The sequence below is a fragment of the Tribolium castaneum genome, chromosome 3 (assembly GCF_031307605.1).
Source record: "Tribolium castaneum strain GA2 chromosome 3, icTriCast1.1, whole genome shotgun sequence".
Classification (NCBI taxonomy): Eukaryota; Metazoa; Arthropoda; class Insecta; order Coleoptera; family Tenebrionidae; genus Tribolium; species Tribolium castaneum.
In genome coordinates, this window is record NC_087396.1 from 19,869,225 (window position 1) to 19,894,217 (window position 24,993).

The window sequence follows — 24,993 nt, forward strand, 5'->3', positions numbered from 1 at the left end:
CTATTAACTCACAGGACGGTTATTATTTGTTGTAACCCAATTTGTAAGAGATTGAAAAATTCAATAGATACACAGATTTCAGTAGACATAATTTTAATAAAATACGGGGTGTAGTGAAAAGATGGGGGCAATACAGAGAAAATAAAGCGATTTGAACCATTTTTTTATTAAGAAATTTTTATAAATCGTTGGTGTACAAACTGGCGGCAAAAACAATATCACGCTTAATAGCAGCTGAAGCTTCTTCCATTTTATTTTGCAATTCGGGATCTCCGATTATTCTTGCGGCATTTCTTACATCACAGATTGTATCATTCAACTGCTGAATACACCGTACAATAATACCTTCCTGAATGTCGGTCAAACACATAATATCGGCAAACGGCTGTAAAAAAATTAAATATGAATAAAAACAACAAACAAAAATTGATGATAAACCTTTGCGGAAGCCCACTCGTACACTATTTCGATCAGAGCAAAATTTAAGTCATTTTGAAACTCATCCGTTTTGATGTCCAGATTCATTTCCAACTTGGCAATTTCCTGATGAATATTTTGCATCTCCTTCATGGCCTTTGTTAAGTCATCAGTTATGTGAACAGTCTCCTCTTCCCTATTATCTTTTTTAGGGGAAAAAACCAAAGCGGACAACAACGCGGCGACTTCCGCCGGTTGAAGCTTCGTTAAAATATTCCTCAACACCAACTCTGTAATCAACAATTCGTTCATGCCCATCTCGCACGCAACACGTCCTTTCAACTGCACTGCAATTAACTTAAATTACCAACAAACCGATAAACAAAACACGTTACCTCTATTTTGCAAATCAACATATTTCAAAGTCCTCAAAAGTTCGATCCGATTTTCGTAGTCCGGGTACAAGGAGAGACTAGCACTAGAAAGATAGTGCTTTAAGTCGTCCCTTTTCCGCTCCAAAAACGTGCGCGTGAACACGGACGCGAACTGTTGCTCGAAATTGGGAATTTGGGTGCTTGGCAAGTGGTCAATTAATATGTCTTTGAATTTGTACACGACTTGGAGATCGTCGTGAATTTGGTGTTCGTTCACTTTCAAGTCCTGAATCAGGTGCAAATACGACAATTTCTCCTGATTTTTCGCCTCGTTCACCGAAATTGTAAACTTGTGTAACTCCTGGATGGCCTGTTGGCACGTTTGTCCAACCGGGTCGTTGCGAAACCGCTCGATTTGTCGCTTTTCCCAGTCTTTGATCACCAAATCTGTGTCGACTTTCACAGTTTTGTGCGTTATTTCGAAGATATCTTCTGTTGGGATCGTCAAAATTGCGTGTCCGGGTGAGCTTCCAGGGGCATAAATGTTGTCACTGGCCAGGCCTATCATTTTATACCAAAGATCGTTTTTTTCTTCCTTTATTTCTGGTTTTGAGTCGGTTAAAACTAGGACCTTGTAAGTCGGTTTTTTGCCTCGAACTATTGATAATAACAAAGCTAATTTGTTCACGTGTGACTTGTGTGTTATCAGAATGATTCGTCCAGGCGTTAGCACTTTAATTAATTTAGGTGATGACATAACATTGTCCTAAATATTGAAAATAAAAAACTGGAGAAATAAAAACAATAATAATTTACCAAACACTTTTTCCGCGCTTCTAAATAAGACGAAGCACAGTTGTAGAACTTAACCAACGGTTGCAAATAACTGCTCAATTCTTGTGTGCACAAATCTCGTATTTCCTTCTCGACTTCTAACAATTCGTTTTGTTTGTCGACCATTTTTTTCTGATGATCCGCTTCGCGGAAACTTCTACTCATCATACCCTCAACACTTAGGCTTTCAACGCGAAGCAAACTCAAGACCTAGCAAAATATTCAAAGCATTGTTTTTTGGATTATAATGAAATGTACCATTCCGTAAGTCAGTCGGAACTGGCTTTGCAAAACATTGGGAGTCCCTAACATCATGGCTTGGAGTTCTTCCACTTTTGGAATTTTATTTTTGCAAAGGATTATAACAGTGCCTTCGCTGTCCAGACCTCGACGACCTGCTCGCCCAGCCATTTGAATATATTCGGCAGGTTTCAGGTTTCGTCGTTCTTGTCCGTCGTGTTTCGTTATCGAGTCGAACACCACGGTTCGAGCGGGCATGTTGACCCCCATAGCGAAGGTTTCAGTAGCAAACAGCAACTAATAAATAATTCAAATAAATAAAAATTAAAAATTGCATGTCGTATTTTTTCTGATTAATTCTGGGAAATATTAAGAAGATCGCTTAACAAAAATAATAAAGAAAATACAACTATTACGTACTATTACTTCATAAATTCCTCTTTTTACAAAAAATTATGATCTAGTCACTTGGGAGGTTTCATAAAACTAACGTAACTCCGGTTATGTGAGAAAAATTAACAAAAATACCGACCTTGATCAGGCCCTTCTGGAACAGCATCTCCACAATCTCCTTAATAATGGGCAAAACCCCACTGTGGTGCACCCCAATCCCTTTATGCAAAATATTCCTCATCCTCAAAATCTGCGGAATATTCCTGTCCGGCTCCTTCAAGCTCCTGACACACTTCTCGAAAAACATATGAATCTGCGCTTTCTCCTTCTGAGTGGTCAAATCCAAACTCATCAAATTCTCGGCATTTTGGTCGCATTTAGCCCTCGAAAAAGTGAACGCCACAATCGGCAACAAATTCTTTCGATTCAAATGATCAACCAAACCGTTCCATAGCACTTTTTCCTGCTTCGGCGTAAAGTTGTAATATTGCGACTTGGCTTGCGGGTATGCCGATTTCGGGTCGACTTTAGGCAAGGAGGCCACGGCTGCGGCATAGCCCCCCATTTTCCAGCCCTCTGAATTGAGGACCAAGTAGCGGTTGTCCCGAGACGCGCCCCCGGTGCCCGTATACAAAAAATGTAGTAAAGGCACCGGTCTTTTGTACGTTGTAATAACGTAGACTTTTCTCTGATGGGTTCGGCCCAACCAGTCGGCAAATTCGATGGTGTTGGGGACCGTTGCGCTCAGTAGAACCACGCAAACGTGTGCAGGGAGCAGGATCAGAACTTGCTCCCAGACGTGGCCCCGTTCCCTGTCGTTAATGTAGTGAACTTCGTCGAAAATAACGTACTCCAAGTCGCGCGTTATGTCGCTTCCGCAGTACAACATCGAACGGAGGATTTCCGTGGTCATTATCAAGCAAGAGGCGGTTTGGTTGATTTGGAAATCACCAGTTATCAAACCAACATCTTTGAATTCCTTTTTAAAATCGCGGTATTTTTGGTTGGAGAGCGCCTTAATCGGGCTTGTGTATATGGTCCGGGTCATGTGTTTTTGCGAGAGGGCTATTGCGTACTCAGCCACGACTGTCTTGCCGGCCGAGGTGTGCGCAGCAACGAACACGTGATTGTGTTGCTCGAGTTGCAAAATCGCCAATTTCTGGAACGTGTCTAATTCAAACGGGAACTCGTAGGCCATTTCCGGGATTCGCTCTTTGAAATCTTTGACTGGCTTTGAAGTGTCGAGAAGGATTGCCCATTCTGTGCTTTTGAATTCGGTAGGGGGCGGTACGGTGCTGATTTTTAGGATAGGGGGGTCGTTAGGCAAAACTTCTTCTTCTTCAGGGAGCGTTTCGCGTTGTTTATGTTCGGAAATGTCGTCAGGTTTTTTAATGTTTGCATTTTCGAGCGTTCCTATAAATTACTGATAAGACAAAAAAAGTGTGTCAAAGGAATGTACCAAAAAAGTTTGGATCCTCTTGAATTATCTCAAATAGATTGACAACGTTGGCAGGAACCTCAACTGATTCTTTTTCTCTTGGAGTTTCTTTCGATAAGACTGTTCTGCCGTCGCTTGCAAAAACAATGCCGCGTGTGAAACCAGGAGGGACAGTTAGTAATTCTACAATTTGGAAAATTAATTACTGTCCAACATCAGGAAAAAGGGTGCAGTTCAACCAATTTTAAATTTTTGCGACAATTGCTTCTCTAGTTGTTTTTCAAGTCTTTCTTTTCAAAATGGTAGTGCCTATTTATTCATGCAAAACTCTGTTTTTTTCACTGCTATTACTTTCTCAATGAAAAGTTAAAACATGAATTAATTATTTTAAAACTTCCTATTACCCGGCGCCTCCACCATATATCACATAAAGCGAGATTGTAGGAAAGAGTAATAATGTAATAAGATCCTCAGCCTGCATTTGCAAATTTGGAATCTCTTTTAGATTGATTTTTTTTAACAGATTTGTGCTAATAAAAATTTCAAACTCGCACTTTTTTCGTGTAAAGGAGTCTGAGGCACAGTTACAGGTAAACCCACCTGTGTCTAATAGTTCTTGTTTGGGCAACTGTGACACAGGATCGGGAAAACTAGCTGGCCAAAAGGGGATAAAAGAGGCGTTCCCCCTTGTGGCCTCCGAAGGGGGCGCAGGTTGTCTGGTCAAAGACATGGAATTTGTGGCGTTTGCACCCGCTGACTGTATGGGAATTTCCCTAAATTCTATTATCTCTCCAGTGTTTGGGTCACGTTGCACCTGTTTTTCAAACGCGTGAAATTGCAAGACCTATTATTAAGTTCACCTTCAAAGTCGTACATAAAGGAGACTCCTCAAAGAAAAGTAACTCTTTTAAATCGGGTGTCCGAGGCCAAAACTCCTGATTCGTTTCATATCTATGGATGGGGAGCCTCTCAGGGCATATGAGGTAGTCCCTCAACTCGTCAGTTATGTCAGGGAGGATAGGGGGAGGCTCAATATCAATATTAACGTCACTCTAAAAGGCACACAGTTAAATGGTGGCAAATTGGTTAGAAATTTGCCAAAATACCATTTTTCTCTTGTTTATAACTTGGAAATGTTAGGTTAGGTAACTTAGAGCGGGAAGGGTTACCAACACAGCGGTAAAATTCTACGGTTTGATATCGAGTTTCGTGGAATTTGGCACAGTTTTTTGAGTCATTTTTTGTTTAAATTACGAGTTCGTGGTCTAAATGGGGGCATTTGAACGTGAAATAACCCACCGGGTCCTGATAATTTTTTTTCATTTAATTTTTTTTTGTTGGCACCCAAGTTCAATGTTGAGGTCAGCGCCCCCTGCCATATGTCTAATTATAACCTACAAGATGGGAGGTAAATAAATATTTGGTGATTCTTTGGAATAGTTGAGAAAAGGAAAATGACTGCGAGAAATCCGACAACGTTAATGGCAATTCCAGCTGAGGACACGTTCGATTTCCTGTTTAAAATCGTGTTAATTGGTGACTGTGGCACTGGGAAAACTTGCATAGTTCAAAGATTCAAAAATGGGACATTTATCGAAAGACACGGCAATACGATCGGTGTGGACTTTTCAATGAAAACAGTGATGGTTGATGGGAAGAAAGTCAAGGTATTTAATGCGAATCAAACCCAAGTTTTGCTGATTATTGTTATCGGGGTTACAGCTGCAAATATGGGACACTGCAGGTCAAGAAAGATTCCGAACCATCACTCAAAGTTACTACAGATCTGCAAATGGTGTAATCATAGTTTATGACATAACGAAACGCTCCTCATTTTTATCGGTGGCCCGGTGGGTGGAGGAGGTCAGGAGGTACTCAGGGAGCTCTGTCCTACTGGCCTTAGTGGGCAACAAAGCTGACATGGAAAGTTTGAGAGAAGTTGAGTTTGAGGAAGCCGAAGCCATGTGCCAATACATGCCTGAAGTTTTGTTTGTGTTAGAAGCTAGTGCGAAAGATAACTCAAATATTGAAGAGGCGTTTCTTTGTCTTGCCACCGAATTAAAGGTAAGTGCATTATTCATTCGATGAATTACGAAACAATTTTCGCGTATTGTTTTTAATTGTGCGCAATTTTAGAGACGACATGACAACGGTATGTTAGGAAATGACGATGATGATGACACTGTAAAATTAGGTGATAGCAGGGCTGTAACTAAATGCAGTAGTTGCACACAAAAGATCTTTTAATTAATATAATGATAACACAATTGTGCCTTAAATCATTTTGTGCTTTATGATATTCGAATTTTAGTCGTTATTGGTTTTAGATATCTATCATCTCTGCAAGTAATACTCATTTTTACGGTTGAATATTTTTAGTGGATTTTTTTGGCCGGTTTACAAGTGATAATTACGTATTTTTCAAAGAAAACGGTAACGTAGAATATTCAAACGTATTTATTATTAAAGACTTATTAAGGGATTTGTTAATTTTATTAGAATATTCATACAAGAAATGTCCAAATAACGTATGTAACGAAAATAAAATGTACTTCTTAAATTTTTAAATGTTAGTTGTCACTTCTATCCTACACCTCTGGTCCATTAAATAACTATCAACAATCCTATTAAAACACATGGCTATTATTTAATAACAGTAAGCACAAGACAAACATTTTTATGGAATATATTCGTACCACAAAAAATTTTCAAAATTAATAGGTGATCACAGCTCTCCAAAAAAAAATCTCAAGGCACCAAAGCTCGTACTTTCTTCTTTTAGCTGTCAGTTTAATTTTTTTAATCATTTATTCTTAATGAATTTTTGAAAAATATTTTTAAAAAAGTTAAAATCCAAGTAAAATCGACCAACAAAAGTTGGTCAGTCCTGAAAGCTACATCCAAAAATGAAAAAAATATAGGGTGTTTCTTCAAAAAAAAAAAAACAAGTTGTTGCTTCCATTTTTACAAATTTATTTAAATATTTAATGGTCAATAAATGGTTTACAAAAGTGATAATTATGTATTAAAAAAAGTTTACGTCGATCATTTATTATAGAAAGATTTTTAAGGAATTTATTAATTTTATTCATACAAGAAATGTGCAAACAAAACTGAAATGTACTTAAATTTTTAAATATTCAGTTGTAAAATCCACCCTGAGAGAGAAAAACATTGTGTTGTGACGGCATAAATATTTTACTTTCACTCGTCTGAGGCGGAGTGAAATTATTTATAATCTTTTTTTGGTGCAAAGCACCTGTTGTCTAATAGCAGGTGGAAGTAAGATTTATGAGTACCGGAATGTTAATTTGCGCCGTATAAAAATTTAAATTCATACGTTACGAAGACGGAAAGTGGATACGAAATGTTGTTGGCAAATGTTTAACGGCGTTATTTCTCATCAGTTCTGGAAGCAGGTTAAGTGCAGTAGTATATCATCCTCTAAATTCCACCGTTATATATCGCCTAAGTTCAAAGTTTGTAATAATAAATGGCTTAAGTTAATAAATAAAATAAGTTATTTCGGATATCATCATTTATTAGCTACTGAAAGTCTCAATAAAACAAACAGCTTTTATGGTAAATGTATTTACATGTTCTCATGCACTGTACAAATAAAAATAATCTGATACAATAAATAGTTAAATAAATAAAAATTCTTCAACAAGCGATTGTTTCTATAATACACTGAGCACTCATATAGCACAATAATTTGATTATGGTCAGTCATTAGAAGTTAATGCCGTACGAATACACTAAAATTATTGCGAGCAATTCTTCGCTTATGTACACATCAATTGCTCATCACGTCTTTGACTTAGTTGAAATCTCACCCGTTTAAAATTTTATCACTATTTTTGAGTCACTACATATTTTTTACTGTGGGATTGTAGGTAACTTTGTTTGCTTCGTCGATCACATTTTCGTCCTCTGATTCACTGAAAAAAATCGATTAGATTTTCCAAAAAAATTGTCAATGTAAAATACCTGTAATGATTGTGCTTGGGAAGGAATAAAGACTTGGGACAATCTTTCATGTAGGGCCAACATTCCGAAGGCCCCGACTTCCCACGTCCGGCATTTTCCGCTTCAACGTATTCGCTAAGTAACTGCGAATACGGCGATTTGCTAGCTCTAAAAATCAAAAATTAAAAATTCAAAAAGCGAGTGAAGTGCACTTACGATAAAAACAACTTTAACATTTCTCCAACCAGTCCGAAGTTTGTCATAGGGTGCGCGTGCACTTCACAAATAGCCCTCAAAAGACAGGCTTTTCCGTTCATCCCGAAATTCTCTAAGAATTCTTCTAAGACAACGTACAACAGTGCTCTCTCGCCTCCGTGAAAGGCATGTTTGTATTGTTCGGGGGGTTGTGGTGCCGTTTCCTCAATCGATCTTTTGCTTTTACTTCGTCTGTGGTCGAGCAAGCTTCCGACGTAATCTGCTAAAATTCCACCGGCTGCTCTGCCCATGGAACGGGCCAGAACAGGGGGGATAACGCCAAAGGGGTTCTCATTATCGGTTAACCCGAGTTTGTTAAAATCAACTAAAAGCAAAACTGGAATAAAAATAATTCCGATGAAGGGACTCACTTGTAAAGGGCAGACTGACTGTCATGTTTGAGAAAAATCCATCTGGGGGGTAGCGAACAAATGGCAACGAAAGAGACGGGGTGATGACTAGAGTCGTGCCTGGGGGTAAAGCCAGCCGACCATCGGCTGTTACCCACAGTATTCTTTTCTGCCTAGAGTGCGCCTCCTCCTTGGATAGGCTTAAGGGTAATAGGAGAGATAAAACTACGAGGGATATGGCATTAGTGTGTCTTGTGAATGATGATATCTTCATGCTGGAAATTGAACGATTTGCGAGGTCAGATAAACAGTTTTTTCAGTCCAAAACTATAAATTAGCCTTAGAAAAACCCGCTACGAAGACGATCTCCAATAAATATAAACTTAGAAATGTTCTAACGGCGCGAATCAGTTCGCTCAATTTCAGAAAACCGGGAAACGCCGGATTTTTACATGCAAGTCATTACGCAACGTGGAACAAGTTCCACAACCTTGATGCGTTTTGCAAATTCCACGACGGCTTCGAACTCTCGTGCCATTTTTGTAGGGCGTTTTTCCATTCTCGACCGTCTGCTCCGGCAGTTTCCTCACGTTCGTGAAACAAAGCCCCGTTATCACACTACCAAAAGCGGCCAATGAGCTTAAGTGGGTGAATTATAGTCTGGAAGTTGCGAAAGTTTTTACGAAAATTCCCCATTGACAATAATTAAAAGCGCTAACGGTTATGTAAGAGGCACGCGATCGTGAACTACTTATTGGTGGTTCCTGGTATTTTTTTATTTTGGTCAAGTCGGAATGTCGGTCAGGTGCAATTTGCGAAAAGGTTCGATACTTAAACGAGTTCGGTATTAAGATGCGAAACGTGTTATGTAAAACAGGTACGAGAAAAAATTCGAGGCACCACCTATATGGATCGAATTCCAGGTTTTTTATTCGGATGATGTAAGTGGCGATAGAAATGCGAAAATGATTGATTGGCTGTGATCGATGGAGCACAGATAGGGACTAAAAATAACAAGATTTAGGTGGGACTGATTTATTTGGCAGAACCTGACCAGGGCTATGGTACGGTTCACTGACAGAATTATTTATAAGTACAAATCGGAATTTTTTCGGCTAATTTGTTCGCCAGACACGAACGTGAATTTCACCTAACGTGTCCCAAAATAATAAGAAATCGATTCGACTACTTAATAGTCGATCACAGTCCGTGGCGCAGGAAGTTTCAAAATGTAGACCTACTTGAATGTATGATTTACATTGTTTGTTCCGTATTTGTACCTACACACCTACGAATCTAGGGACAAGTAGGCTTGAATGAGAGGAGCACTTTTTGTTTGGCAATTATGGCCATGTATGCGAAAGAATTTGTAGACAGCGGACTGGAACTTAGATCATTTATTTTACTTTCCGTAGAATTTATAATGAATTTCGGCTTAGTTGAGTCCGAGGATAATTGCACTTAATTCCGCCAAATCGAGATGATTGCTTTCAAAGAATGAATAATCAATTAATGTGCACGTGCCTCGATCGCATCGATGAACTATCATTATCGAGTTGACATCGCTAGCAATGCAATAAACACGTTATTAACAGCTTGATCTACATAGATAATTTTCAATTTGCATATATACGAATTGAAGTCAGGTCTGAATTAACTGTACAAGATGAAAAAAATCGCAGAACCAACCCGGAGTAATTACAAAATGATGGTAGTTGTTGCAAATGAATTTTTACAGTTGGTTGTTAGACTGCGACGGTACCGTTCGCGAATGATATTAAAACAATGAATTATTTATCGCAATAATCGCGATATTTCCGGAATTCAAAAATTAGCATCAACAATAATGACCTGTCACTGGCCTAAAATTCTTACATTGTTACTGTCGCACGAAACGTGGCGTTGAGAGTGAATCTGCTATTTTGAAAACGTGCTGCACCGTATTCTTGCATAAGATTTATGGCTGTGGACCAAATGTTGGAATTTCTGGTGGTTTGGAAACCACATAATAAATTCCAGGAAAATAGACTGCTCATTAGGAGCAGAAAAGAAAATACGCAATTTAAAACGAATCAAGAAAAAATTAATTACAAAAATTTTTACCTTGGTATTTGTGGATCTCCTACAAGTCGAAATCTTCGCCCTCCGTTGGTGAGAAAATAAATCCTGAAGCTCGAACTACACTGCACCCTTCCTGCACCTTCATTCCGTTGACGTCTCAATTGTCGTGGTTGGAGCAAAGTGGTTGGTTTTGCTAAACCACTGAAGACTGGTCGGTGTTTAACCGTGGATTATTCGCTTGCGATTGCGACTCACTCTCTACTCCGGTGACCGAGTCCGTGATGTATGTGCGTCGGCCAATTCTTCTGCAGTATTGAAGCTCTACCCTGTCACCGTTTCAGGATGTCGTCTGCTGAACTTACTGAACCAGTGTTCGCTTCAGGGCTGCGAGTTTAAGTAGACCACCGGCGTTTTTTACACTTGGAACGGTGTTATCATTTATCAGTTGTAAAATTAATTCGTACGATTCTGTCGGCTACAAATTGATTTACATATTAGTCAATCCCACACTTGTTTAAGAAACATCGTTACAATTCGAGGTATTAGTCTGGGTTTATTGCCATAATTACAAGTTATCGTAATTTTGAAAAATGGCATCGTTTACATATGTTTAATTAATGTAACTAATTACGTAATACATAACTTGCTAATGACTGGCTGAGGATTGCAAGTGAATTGATACAGTGGATGGTTAAGCGTAAATATTTTGTAAAATTAATTCTTCGCTATGCTGGGTTTAAGTAGCCGTGTTTTATAATTCCTTCCATCAATTAAAAAACCTAACTTTGCAAAACCCCTGATCTGATTTACATTTTACTCCAACTTTGTAACGATCCGAGAAATTAATAATTCATTTTACTGATTTGTTAAGCAACGGCGGAATATGTGCTGAAATGGCTACTTAACTTTATAGTAGATGAAAATGAATTAAACATGTCCCTTTAATTAAATTAATTAGTTTGAAGTACGAAGGAACTCCCAGAACTTCTTTCGCATGTCGTGTGGAAAACGGCCGCTGAATTACCAAATACGTAAGTACATTATCTAAAAAAACGATCGAAGTTTACGCTGAAAATGTTGCACAGGTATTTACAGTAATAAATTTATACAAAAACGTGTGTACTTTTATTTTATCAATAAATTATAACAGTCGGTTTTTCTTGACAGCGAATGTTGTTTTGAAATGGAGTCCATGAAATTAAATTAACTGAGACAAGTTTTAGAAGATGCCCATAAGAAAAAAGTTTTTTTTATCAAATTTATAGGTGGATATAGTTATTTGATAGTTGATAGCGTTTTAATCGTAGTTTTTGCTTATTGTCTAGTACTATAATTTTGATTGTGCTTGCGGCAAGGTATCCCATATTTTAAACGGTTCCTAACACTTAAAAATTGCTAAGCTAAGCCGGCCTGTCCTGTTATTCTCTAATGTAAATTTTATTCAAAGTCATATAGACCCACCTCAGATAAGTACACTTTATAGGTAATTGTTTTGGTGTTATTGTGCATATCTGGAGCACATCTTTGCGAAATGTTTTTACCAACCGGTGTGTCGTTCTAAAGACGGCAATTTAAAGCTCTGCTTTAGCATTTTTCTGTTTAATCTAATATAGTATATAATTGAAGTGTGTCCTTAATGACACGTTACTGACGCTCAGAATTACCTTTGATCCGCCTTATTTTTTATCGGCTTATTATTGAAGCATTTGGGTCTTGTTCGCGTGTTTCAACTTGACCTTATAAAACGATGCAAATTTTCATTAAACGGTATAGCAATAAAATTCCGTCAGCGATGTATCATTCGTGTTTTTGCATCGTAACAGCTAATTGCGCAAACACCAGGTTTGTTCTTGTGGTGTTGGCAAAAAGCAGGTGTTGCTTCCTAGCGATCGGTCTTGGTTTCCACATTTGAATGCGGCTTTATTTTTTCTGTGGATTTTTGCCAAATGGAGTAGCACTGGAGGCTTGGTTGGTACTTGAGAGAAGTCGCACATGAACCGGTGCAGTTCTACTGACCAAGTGTCAAACGAGACCGGTTATCTGCGTTGTTATTCTTATATAACGGACGGATTCCTCGATAATTTATTTTCTTCTGATTTAATTTCACAATCTTGAATCCGCACAAGTCCGATCGATGATCGATCAAGTGGTGACACATTTTTTACGCCAAGTACCGACGAATAAGTGCTGCTTAGTACCAGCTCAAGACGAGTTCATGTGCATCTTGGTTAAGAGGACATTACTGATTTTATGGGTTCTATCTCGTTACATGTGAACCAGAAAAGAGTAACAGCATTTGAAACCACCATGAGCCATATTTTTCCAACTTTATTAAAGATTCTGCCCGCACCTGCTGCAGTGTTACAAATACAGAAAATTATGTTGTCTGACGCAAAAATAAATATTTTAATTGATCTTGATAGCGTTAGTTTTCCGAGAACGCAGTATTTTGCAACTGAAAAAAATATAAACATTGAAAATTAATCAACTGGGAGGTGTTTACAGTTTTGTAGAACAATGGCTAAATAGTTAGCAATCGTTATCGCATTGTTTGTAAATTTCATTCGCAATCTTAATCTTTAATCGGAGATAAGCTGCGACACTAGATGTTTGTTTAGTTTGTAAAGATATTGCTTCCAAAATGGATGTTCCCCCGAAAAGTGCTACCTCTAAACGAGAGTCTTTCGCAAAATCTAAATCACTGAGTAAAAATGCAAGCGTTCGCCTGCAAAGAAATCGCCGACTGGAAAGGTTAGTGTTTAACGAAAAATTCGGCAATAACTTGACTCCTCCAAAAGGCAGGACTCCATTGGGGCAATCGAAGAGCTAATCCAGTGCGGAATATGCCTGGAGAAGCTTTCGGACCCCAAAATGCTCCCCTGCCAGCACACTTTCTGCTTGCCCTGTCTCCACTCGCACGTAATGGCCAAAAAAATCCTCCTCAAGCAAGCGAGTCTCGAAAGCCAAGACGTTCTGGCTAAAAAACCAATTGCTATAAAATGTCCCGTCTGCCAGAACAAATTCAGTTTGGAAAAGGGCATAGATTCGTTAAACGACTTGCCCAAAAATCTATACATTGACTCTGTTCTAAAGCTGGTTGAGTGTAACATTCCGCCGGTTAGTTCCAAGCCCGATCGTTGCGTCAAATGCCACATTTTTTCGCGAGGGGACGAACAGTGCTGTCAGCACTGCATGCAGGTGATTTCCCGGAAAATTCACTCGTGAGATTGCGGAAATTCATTGTAGGTTTTTTGCAATGTTTGTTGGAGCGAGCATTTGTCCGAACTGGAATCGAACGTTTCGATTTTAATTAAACAAGTTGAAGAGTCGAAAATTAGGCTTGATCACAAGTTGGAGAGTTTTGAGAATCGGTGCGGACAATTAATTGATAACGTTAAAGAAGCGACTGAGCGTAAAATCGAATTGTTGAGGATGGACGAGGAGAGGGTTTTGAAGGAAGTCGAGTCAATTGTGCGCGAAGGTAAATTAAATCATGCCACAATCAGTCGCAAAATTGGGGATTTGAAAAATAAACTGGCGTCTAACGTTATGGAAAATTCTCCGGGAAAGGTTCGTACGGGTCCTAGACTGGTCCTTGATTTTTTGTATAGGTTTTTAGTTTCATGAATTTGCATAAGGAGACGTCACGGCTTCTCTCCATAGTTAGACACTACGGCGAAGCTCGCGTTATTTTTGACCCAGAAACATTCAAACTGGACCAGGACACGGAAGGGATTTATTCAGACGTGTGTGATAACGAAAATTCGACCCGAAGCACTAACTCTTTAGAACGATTCGAATCAGCAAGTCACTATTACAAAAACCGATCGTTTGTCCCGAAATTAGTTTGGAACAAATGTCCACGGCCGGCAAACGTTGGAGTGCCTCCGTGGGACAACCGCTTGCTTTATATCACCGCAACCGACACCCACACTGTGCTGATCCTAAACCGGGACCGAAGAAAACTCGAAGGGAGATTAATTTCCTCCGAGATGTTGTACCCCCAAGGCATTGCATTTTCCAAAACCCGTCAAGAAATCTACGTTTCGGACAAATGGAAGCACTGCATTCACGTCTTCTCCAAAAGCAGGGACTACCTAAGAGACTTGCTTTCGAAAGGAAATGGTCCCGGGAAAGTCCGCAGCCCTGACGGCATTGCCGTGGGCCCCGGCGACGAACTTGTGATTTGTGACAGCGGGAACGACAGGATCATAATAATTAACCCCCAGACAGGGGAGCATATCTCCACCATCGGCACGGTGGGCAACAAAACCACGTTGAATATGCCAACGGGGGTGGCAATGAGCGGCGATAAGATAATCGTGGCCGATACGGGGAATCACAGAATTAAGATTTTTTACTTGGACGGAAGGAAGTTGCACGAGTTTGGGGCCTTGGGGCGAGGGAAGGGGCAGTTTAGGTCGGCTGAGGTCGTAGCTGTTGATTCTGCAGGGTTTATTTTGGTCGGCGATGGGGGTAATGGGAGGGTGCAAATTTTTAAGCCTGATGGAAGTGTCGCGAAAATTTTTGGGGGGTCCAGTCAGGGTAGTGACGGGTTTGGGTGGGTTTCGGGGATTTGTGTGACGAGTGATTTGGATATCGTTGTGGCTGATAGCAAGACACGCTCGTTGAGGATTTATTAAAAGCTGGTTATTTGTTTCTATTTTCTGGTGTAGGGTCGGTTTTGTTTTGTAATTTACGTATTTGTACATTAATAAAAAATATTTTTTGTACCCATGGCTATTCCCCGGTTATTTTCCCATCAGCGACAAAGTTATATCGTAAACAAATTGCTCATGTGGGAAATCGCATTTTCCCAAACACTTTAGTGCAACGTTAACATTTTCATACATATTTATTATTTTGCAAATGATAAGATACATTTAAAAAAGTGAACTCCGGGGTAAATTCACTTAATTCTTATTCGTTACTTATATGGTTAAAACCTTTATACGCATTATTTTTGTTATTTTTCCATATGAAATGTACTTACTTAAATATAGCACCACATAAAGTTTTGTCTAGATTGCAACAATGGGAGCAACCTTGCTCACGCTATTGTGGTACGATTACCTTATTTTTGTCATGATCCTGCTTTTCAGTTTGTTAATTGGGATTTACTTTGGTTATTTTACCAAAAGCAAACAATCAAATCCATATTTGCAAGGAACAAGCAAGATGAAAGCATTCCCTGTTGCTATTTCTTTAATTGCGGGGTAAAAAGAATTAACAAATCAATTGATTATTTTTTTAAATTTTTTATAGTAATGGTTCGCCTACTATAATCCTAGGATATTCTTCCGAAGTGTACAGCTTTGGTGCATACATTTTGTTAGGCGCTTTCAGCTATATTCTAGTGTTTCTCGCAAACCGATTCATTTATTTGCCTGTTTTGTACAATTTGGATATTTCTACGTCTTATGAATATTTAGAGAAAAGATTTGATAGGAGATGTAGACGGTTGGCTTCTGTCCTTTTTATTACGTCTTGCTCCTTTTATCTTTCTATGATGATATATATATTCGCCAGCCCTTGCCCTTTCTGCAGGTTTGCATCCAAGGCTGATTATAAAATAAAACAAAACATATGTATTAGTTACTGGCTTCAAGCTACACCTTATTACAATCTTCGTTAGTAGTATTTGCATTTTTTACACAACTATTGGAGGTTTTAAAACCGTAATTTGGACAGACGTACTTCAGTTTATGGTAGTTGCCACAACTTTGATAATTGTTTTGGGACTTGGGATAAGATCGAAGGAGGGTTTAGCGGAGGTTTGGCATAAAGGTGTCACTAGTGGAAGGCTAGATATTTTTAAGTATTTTATTTTGCAATAATTGTACGAAATCCCTGCAACTTGTAATTTTAGATTTTAACCCAAATCCAACAATACATGACAGTTTCTGGGTCATGCTGATTGGTTTCACTATAGATTTTACTGCCATTACTTGTGTTGACCAAGTTTGTGTTCAAAAGATGCGGTCATTGCGTAGTTTTAAAGAGGCCACAAAGAAAGCAATTACTGAAATGAACATTGCTACATTAATTATTATAGAGCATTTGTTTACTTCTTGATAGGTGGCGTTCTTCTTATCGTAATTTATGTTTTGCTTGGACTGACAATGTACGCTAGATATGCAAACTGCGATCCCTTCAAAGCCGGTTTAATAGAATCTCCTGACCAGTTACTACCATATTTTGTGTTAGACATGGGGAAAAATCTCCCAGGTGTGCCTGGAATTTTTGTTGCTGCAAAGTTTGAGGTCGAAACACAAAAATTTTATAATTTGCTCTATGTATTTTTTACAGTGTTCAATCAGCATTGTTAAATTCTATTGCTAACTCTCTTTACTCAGATATATTTAGTAAATTTTTGGGGAATACTTCAGAACGGAAAGCTGGGAAGACTTTACAAATAATTGTTGTTGGAGTAGGAATTGTGTGTGCTCTTCTAGTATTCGTGATTCATCAAATAGGAACAATATTTGGTTTCATTTTAATGTCATTGAGAGTATTGTGTGGGCCAGTTTTAGGCATATTTTCCGCTGGACTTTTCTTCCCGAAAGTTAACGCCACCGTAAGCTCGAAAAAATTCAAACACATTTTTTTCAAATAAATGTTATTAGGGTGCTTTCTCTGGGACTGTGTTAGCTCTTATTGTTGGACTGAGTATAGCTTGTCCCGCTACTTATTATCAGATGAATAATATGATAAAACATCCCTTAAAACCGCTTTCGACCAGTGGATGTTACTCATTCAATCAAACTACGTCAGCTAGCTTTTGGTTGAATGAAACTATAAAGTTAGTATGATAATGTTGTACTTTACGTGTTTTGAATTCTATTCTTTTTTAGTAATCCAGCCGATACATACAAGACGCCATTCATATTTCGAATTTCCTTTTTTTATTTTTCCACTATTTGTGTTGGCGTAACCATAATTTCAGCTTTATAGTTATGTAACAAACAAAAATGATCCAGTCGTAGTACAAAAGGATCTCATCAGTCCGGTTTGTCAATTTTTAGTACATCAGAAAGGAAATGAACGTCATAAATCAGTGAAATACTCAAATGTCGATAAAATATCCGACGATTTCATTGAGTAATTTTTTTTACTATAATATGGGATTAAATTTATAATTTATTGACTCAGTACATTTTTTTAATTATTTGACGTAATTTTACGTAATAGGCGTGTTTTTTCTTTTGGAGAGAAATAAAAATCTGGTGAAATAAATTATTGTACCACTGAAGCATTTTTTATTCTAATAAAATCCACATCAAACTACATGAAATAACACACTACCGTATTTGAGTGTTAAATACTTTAAACGTTATCGTTGCCTGCTGACAACGATTATTTTAGCGACCCATTTAAATAATAATTATATTCTTCTACTTATATATGCCTTAATGATTGCAAATTTTATATTTTTACGTATATATGCACACCTTTTGGTATAACAAACTGTGAATAGATTTTTAAAAAAGGTCACCTAATTCTGATTCATTGGTTTCATGTTTAAATAATATAAAAAAGCATAGGTATGTGTAAGAAACGTATAACATTTTATTTTTAAAACTACTTTGTCTAGATAACAACAATGGAAGCAACCTTGCTCACGTTAATGTGGTACGATTACTTTATTTTTATCCTGATCCTGCTTTTCAGTTTGTTAATTGGGATTTACTTTGGCTATTTTTCTAAAAGCAAACAATCAAATCCCTCGAAGTATTTGCAAGGAACAAGCAAGATGAAAGCATTCCCTGTTGCCATTTCCCTAATTGCGGGGTAAAAACAATTAATAATTAAATAAATATTGTTTTCTTAATTATAGTAATGGTTCGCCTACTACAATTTTAGGATATTCTTCCGAAGTGTACAGCTATGGTGCATATATTTTGTTAGGCGCTTTCAGTTATATTCTAGTGTTTCTCGCAAACCGATTCGTTTATTTGCCAGTTTTGTACAATTTGGATATTTCTACGTCTTATGAATATTTAGAGAAAAGATTTGATAGGAGATGTAGACGGTTGGCGTCGGTCCTTTTTATTATGGCTTGCTCCTTTTATCTTTCTATGACAATGTATTCACCAGCCCTTGCCCTCTCTGCAGGTTTCCATTCAATTACAATTTATTACACATAAAAAAATTATGTATGTCTTCAGTTACGGGCTTCAAGTTACACCTCATTACAATTTTCGTTAGTAGTATTTGCATTTTTTACACAAGTATTGGAGGCTTTAAAACTGTAATTTGGACAGACGTACTCCAGTATATGGTAGTGGCCGTAACTTTGATAATTGTTTTGGGACTTGGGATAAGATCGAAAGACGGTTTAGCGGAGGTTTGGCATAAAGGTATCACTAGTGGAAGGCTAGATATTTTGAAGTATTTTATTTTGCAATAATTGTACGAAATCTCTGCAACTTATAAATTCTAGACTTGATCCAAACCCAACAATACATGATAGTTTCTGGGTCATGCTGATTGGTTACACCATAGATTTGACTGCCATTACTTGTGTTGACCAAGTTTGTGTTCAAAAGATGCGGTCTTTGCGTAGTTTTAAAGAGGCCACGAAGTAAATAATTTCTGAACTGAACATTGCTACATTAATTATTGTAGAGCATTTATTGGCTTCTTGATAGGAGACTTTCTTATGATCGTAACTTATGTTTCTCTTGGACTGACAATGTACGCTAGATATGCAAACTGCGATCCTTACAAAGCAGGTTTCATAGAATCTCCAGACCAGTTACTGCCATATTTTGTGTTAGACATGGGGAAAAGGGTCCCAGGTGTGACTGGAATTTTTATTGCTGCAATGTTTTGCTCAAGCTTAAGGTTGAGGTGCAAACTTTTTGTAATTTGCTCTATTATTTTTTTTAGTGTTCAATCAGCAATGCTAAACTCTATAGCGAGTTCCCTTTACTCAGACATATTTAGTAAATTTTTGGGGAATATTTCGGAACGCAAAGCTGGCAAGACTTTGAAACTCATTGTTGTTGGAGTAGGAATTGTCTGTGCTCTTATAGTTTTCGTGATACATCAAACAAAAACAATTTTTGGGTTTATTCTAATGATACTGGGAGTTTTGTGTGGTCCAATTTTAGGCATATTTTCCGCCGGACTTTTTTTCCCAAAAGTTAACGCCACCGTAAGCTCGAAAAAATTCAAACACTTTTTTTTAAATAAATGTTATTAGGGTGCTTTCTACGGGACTGTGTTAGCTCTTATTGTTGGACTGAGTATAGCTTGTCCCGCTACTTATTATCAGATGAATAATATGATAAAACATCCCTTAAAACCGCTTTCAACCAATGGATGTTACTCATTCAATCAAACTACACCAACTAGCTTTTGGTTGAATGAAACTATAAAGTTAGTATGATAATGTTGTACTTTACGTGTTTTGAATTCTATTCTTTTTTAGTAATCCAGCCGATACATACAAGGCGCCATTCATATTTCGAATTTCCTTTTTTTATTTTTCCACTATTTGTGTTGGTGTAGCTATAATTTCAGCTTTAGTTATTAGTTATGTGACAAACAAAAATGATCCAGTCGTAGTCCAAAAGGAGCTCATCAGTCCTGTTTGTCGATTTTTATTAGATAAGAAACAAAATGAACATCATAAATCTGTAAAATATTCGAATGTCGACACATCCACTGAATAATATTTTTTTTAATCAAATTTCGTACTTATTATCTCATCAGCACACCTAGTACCTCTTGAGTTTTAGGTATAAAATCACATTTTATTAATTTTAAGTTTTTTGAAGTTGTTGTAATTAAAAACAGGTGGTTTTTGCGAAATAAATTATTGCAACACTGAAACATTCTTTATTTTATGAGAAAGCTGTTACTCATCCTTACCTATAAATTGTTATATTGGAAAATGCGGCGCTTTTTTAAATATTTACTCGTTGAATAAAGATACCACTAAAGATATTACTTACATTTCATATTTATTTTCGTTTTTTTTGCTGATATCTGTTGTGTACATTCTTTCTTCATTGTTTCTAATTTCATAATCACAACAAATAAAAATAATTACTACAGTAAAAAACCTAAAAATTAGTCAGTATTGTTTCTATTTTTCTTTGATTGCAAAGTTCTAGTACCATTTGAAACTACAGTATTCCAGTGTTTTGATAACGTTTTAAATTTTCATGTAACCATTAAAGATTATTGTTAATACGTACGTATGTACGTAATACTGGAAACCCTACGTAATACGTACTAATAAATAATAATGAAAGTTGATAATTTATTATAAAATGTGAAACATTAAAATAGGCGACCCAATTCTGATTCATTGTCTTTTTAAGGTTTAATAATAAAAGCGCGTGCTTAATAAGTGCAGTACGGCATTTTATTTAAAAACAGTCCAGTCTAGATAACAACAATGGAAGCAACCGTGCTCACGCTACTGTGGTACGATTACCTTATTTTTATCCTGATCCTTATTTTCAGTTTGCTAATTGGGATCTATTTTGGATATTTTGCAAAAAGCAAACAATCAAACCCATCGCAGTATTTGCAAGGGACAAGAAAAATGGGAGCTTTCCCTGTTGCTATCTCACTAATAGCGGGGTACTTAGTGCGTAGTTATTCATTTTTGCATCTTTTAATTACAGTAATTGTTCGCCGATGGTGGTATTAGGATTTTGTTCTGAAGTTTACAACTTTGGTGCATATATTTTGTTATGCGCTTTCAGCTACATTTTGGCGTTTTTCGCAAATAGGTTCATTTATTTGCCTGTTTTATACAATTTGGAGATTTCTACTTCGTACGAATATTTAGAGAAAAGATTTGATAGGAGATGTAGACGATTGGTGTCTGCCATTTTCATTACTGGTTGCTTCTTTTTTATCTCCATGACGATGTATGCACCGGCCCTTGCCCTGTCTGCAGGTTTCCATTCAATCACAATTTATTACACATAAAAATTGTATGTCTTCAGTTACTGGCTTTAAGTTACACTACATCACAATCTTCGTTAGCAGTATTTGCATTATTTACACGACGATTGGAGGCTTTAAAACTGTGGTTTGGACCGATGTTCTCCAGTTTATCGTAGTGGCGACTACTTTGGTAATAATTTTGGGACTAGGAATTCAGTCGAAAGATGGTTTAGGGGAGATTTGGCAGAAGGCTTGGAATACAGAAATGTTGGGAATTACATTGTATTCAGACGCGAATTTGTGCCCTGCGAGTGCTTGTTGTTAGTGCGCATGTTCGGCTTCAGATGAAGATGAAGGATCCTCGAGAGAGAGTAAGAGTTGATGTGCAGTCGCCGACGTATAGACTCGCAACTCTCGGTTATTGTTTCCAATTCTTTCCTGCCCGTTCCATTAATATATTAACCGTATTATCAACCGTGTTTCAATACTACCTACCACTGCTCGACCACCACCACAACAGGTTATGGGCCCAGGTCGCAAGGGTAGTTTTAGTTCAGTTTTGTCTACAGTAACGTTCGAGTGAAACACGCGTTCGGGCGATTAAAAACTGGTTCGTGCGGTCAAAACCAGTGTGTCGGGTGATTCACAGACAAAAACGAGTGTCGTGAAAACAAGAATGGCAGACGGAATAAATTTGTCAGCAATAAACAAATTCGACGGAAACAACTACAAGCAGTGGCGGTTCCAGCTAAAATGCGCCCTAAAGGCAAAGGGGGTGTATTCAATAGCAATAGGCGAAATAGAGAAACCGTCAGCGAATAGGGTTGAAGAACTCAACACCTGGAACAAAAAGGACGCCATAGCAATGTGCGTAATAACATCTACGATGGAATTGTCTCAAATAACGATGATAGAAAGCTGCGATACGGCTAAAGAAATTCTCGACAAGTTGGATGCGATCTACGATATAAAGACGGAGACAAACAAGATGCTTATACACGAGGAGTTTCATCAGTACAAAATGTGTTTAAATGATTCCATTGCACAACACATTTCAAAAGTCGAGAATCTGGCAAGACGAATAAGAGAATCTGGCGACAATATAAGCGAAGTGGCCATAATTACAAAAATTCTTGGTACGCTGCCGGCGAAATACCGCAATTTTAGACAGGCATGGTTGTCTTTAGCGGAAGACAAACAAACACTTAGCAACCTGACATCAAGACTCATCGACGAAGAGCGTAATTTAACAACTGTGGAAACAACAGAAAACGCGTTGGTCACCACTACACGTGTCGTACCAAACAAGAAAACGATAAGAGGAAAACCACGCATTACGTGCTACAATTGTAATAAAAAAGGGCATATTTCAAGAGAGTGTCGTGCCCCACGAAAAACCCATGTGACTCAAGGTCACAGTGGAGCATTCTTAATCGAAGATGTCAACGAAATTGCTACCAAAATCCAAGAAGATGAAGCATGGATCCTGGACAGCGGCGCCTCGGCGCATATGACGTCACGACGCGACATGTTTTCAACAATACAAGAGGTCGATGAGTTCAGTGTGAAACTTGGCAATGGCAGCGAACTAAAAGTAAAAGGAAAGGGTACGATTGAAATCGAATGCTGGCTAGAAAACGAATGGATTAAAAACAAAATGACAGATGTTTGGTATATTCCAAATCTAAAGAGAAACCTCTTCTCGGAGGGTCAAATTACGAAAAAGGGAATGACAATTACAAAAGAGAATAACAAAGCCAAAATAGTTTGTGATGGTGTCGTAAAAGCCTGTGCAGTTCGGCAGTCAAATAATATTTATAAATTACTGATACGTTGTACAACAAAAACAAGCGAGGTTAATTTGACAGCGACAAGAAGTCTACAAACTTGGCATCAGCGCTTAGGACACATCAATATGAAAACAATCCAGGAGATGGCGAAGAGAGGCTTAATCGACGCACATGGAACAACTGATGACGAGGTCAATCAAATTTGCGAGGGTTGTCGGTATGGTAAGCAACACAAAATGCCATATCATAAAATCGAGAAAAGAAATTACAAAGCCGGTGAATTAATTCACACAGACGTGTGTGGTCCAATGTCAGTAGATTCCGTCGGCGGATGTCGATTCTTTATACTTTTCAAAGACGATTCGACGAATTTTAGAACCGTTTATTTCGTAAAACATAAATCAGATGCTCTCGATTGTTTCAAACAGTTCTATTATATGTGCAAAAATAAATTTGGTCACCCAATTAAAACCTTGCGTGCGGACAATGGCGGGGAATACGTGAATCAGGAATTTCATAAGTTCTTAAAAGATAGAGGCATAATTCTCGAAACCTGCGCCCCATATTGTCACGAACAAAACGGAAAAGCTGAACGCGAAAATCGGACTCTAGTTGAAAGCGCCCGATCTATGATCTTTACGAAGAATTTACCATTATATTTGTGGGCGGAAGCCGTAAACACGGCGGCATATATTTTGAATCGAACGACAAATTCGATCAACCAAGAAGTGACGCCATACGAACTTTGGACAAACAAGACACCTGATCTAAAACACATAAGAATCTTTGGTTCTGACGCGTACATGCACGTACCTGATAACTTAAGAAAGAAATTAGAGCCGAAAAGCAAGAAACTGATCCTTGTAGGGTATGATAATGACTCGACAAATTACAGACTGTTTGATCGAGCAACTCGAAAGATTAAAATCGCTAGAAATGTAACATTCGGCGAAGATAATGAACTGACTTTACCCAGAGCAAATAAGATTGTAATCACGGATGAAATTCACGACGATGAAAGAAATTTAGAGCATAATAACCAAAACGATCAAACTAAAGAACCCGAGGAAGAACCCGTACCAGAAACTGAAGATCGAAGAGGGTATAATCTGAGACCACGTGAAATTTTAAAAACACCAAACAATCTTGATGATTATGTGATAAACATAGTTGAGGGCGATACCCCAAATACATATGACGAAGCAATCACCAGTAGCGAATCCGAAGAGTGGAGAAATGCAATACAGGAGGAACTGGACGCTTTGAAGAAGAACGATACTTGGAATCTTGTCAACCTACCAGTTGATAAAAAGGCAATTGGATCTAAGTGGGTGTTCAAAATTAAAAGATCCCCCAATAATAAAAATATTCGTTATAAGGCACGATTATGTGCAAAAGGTTTTGCCCAGACCGAAGGCGTAGATTATAACGAAACGTATGCACCGACAACTCGATACGACACGATAAGAATTCTTTTGGCCGTCGCCGCAAGAGAAAATTATCAGATGATACAGTTCGACGTCAAAACAGCATTCCTTCACGGAGAATTAGAAGAAAACATTTACATGCAACCTCCTCCCGGGTTATCTGTGCCACCTAATTCTGTGTTAAAATTAAAAAAGTCATTGTACGGACTTAAGCAATCACCTCGCTGCTGGAACAGGAAATTCAACGAGTTCCTCGAACTTTTCGGACTTAAACAATGTGAAAGTGATAAATGTGTTTACACAGGAAAATTCAACGAACAATTAATGATCCTTCTACTGTATGTAGATGATGGTCTAATTTTGGCAAAGGACATGGACACTCTACACAAAATGGGCAACAAATTAAAAAGTGCGTTCGAAGTGACCATTTGTGAACCAGAATATTTTGTGGGACTGGAAATTAAAAGACAGAGTGATCCTAAAGTTGGTAAGAATTCGATCTTCATACATTTATCGAACTTTATCGATCGTATT

At 37.9% G+C, this 24,993-nt stretch overlaps 5 protein-coding genes and 1 pseudogene across 5 annotated transcripts; 4 read left to right on the forward strand and 2 right to left on the reverse strand.

The window, feature by feature from the left end:
* Positions 1-146: 146 nt before the first annotated feature.
* On the reverse strand, positions 147-5,016 carry tst (twister). Its single transcript, XM_008197298.3, has 10 exons — positions 4,803-5,016; positions 4,557-4,748; positions 4,297-4,510; positions 3,718-3,879; positions 2,398-3,671; positions 1,884-2,162; positions 1,608-1,835; positions 813-1,557; positions 439-764; positions 147-385 (listed from the first exon to the last, which is right to left on the reverse strand). Exons 1-10 carry the CDS (start codon positions 4,803-4,805, stop codon positions 179-181), a joined length of 3,630 nt encoding a protein of 1,209 aa, XP_008195520.1. The 5' UTR covers positions 4,806-5,016; the 3' UTR covers positions 147-178.
* A 31-nt stretch (positions 5,017-5,047) lies between these two features.
* Positions 5,048-6,264, forward strand: Rab19. The gene is made up of 3 exons (XM_965513.4): positions 5,048-5,363; positions 5,419-5,760; positions 5,833-6,264. The coding sequence occupies exons 1-3, from the start codon at positions 5,151-5,153 to the stop codon at positions 5,941-5,943; spliced, it is 666 nt and encodes a 221-aa protein (XP_970606.1). The 5' UTR covers positions 5,048-5,150; the 3' UTR covers positions 5,944-6,264.
* A 1,007-nt stretch (positions 6,265-7,271) lies between these two features.
* LOC659107 (uncharacterized protein) lies at positions 7,272-10,826 on the reverse strand. The gene is made up of 6 exons (XM_965439.4): positions 10,587-10,826; positions 10,374-10,532; positions 8,292-8,545; positions 7,882-8,245; positions 7,687-7,833; positions 7,272-7,637 (listed from the first exon to the last, which is right to left on the reverse strand). Exons 3-6 carry the CDS (start codon positions 8,542-8,544, stop codon positions 7,565-7,567), a joined length of 837 nt encoding a protein of 278 aa, XP_970532.1. The 5' UTR covers position 8,545; positions 10,374-10,532; positions 10,587-10,826; the 3' UTR covers positions 7,272-7,564.
* A 2,083-nt stretch (positions 10,827-12,909) lies between these two features.
* Positions 12,910-15,064, forward strand: LOC659025 (RING finger protein nhl-1). Its single transcript, XM_965364.5, has 4 exons — positions 12,910-13,082; positions 13,130-13,529; positions 13,578-13,901; positions 13,943-15,064. Exons 1-4 carry the CDS (start codon positions 12,973-12,975, stop codon positions 14,972-14,974), a joined length of 1,866 nt encoding a protein of 621 aa, XP_970457.1. The 5' UTR covers positions 12,910-12,972; the 3' UTR covers positions 14,975-15,064.
* A 107-nt stretch (positions 15,065-15,171) lies between these two features.
* On the forward strand, positions 15,172-17,629 carry LOC103313610 (sodium-coupled monocarboxylate transporter 1-like; annotated as a pseudogene).
* Positions 17,630-17,774: 145 nt separating this feature from the next.
* Positions 17,775-20,022, forward strand: LOC100141923 (sodium-coupled monocarboxylate transporter 1-like). The gene is made up of 9 exons (XM_064355395.1): positions 17,775-17,875; positions 17,926-18,122; positions 18,169-18,446; positions 18,500-18,722; positions 18,775-18,915; positions 18,960-19,178; positions 19,224-19,491; positions 19,540-19,715; positions 19,768-20,022. The coding sequence occupies exons 2-9, from the start codon at positions 17,935-17,937 to the stop codon at positions 20,009-20,011; spliced, it is 1,737 nt and encodes a 578-aa protein (XP_064211465.1). The 5' UTR covers positions 17,775-17,875; positions 17,926-17,934; the 3' UTR covers positions 20,012-20,022.
* The last annotated feature ends 4,971 nt before the right edge of the window (positions 20,023-24,993 follow it).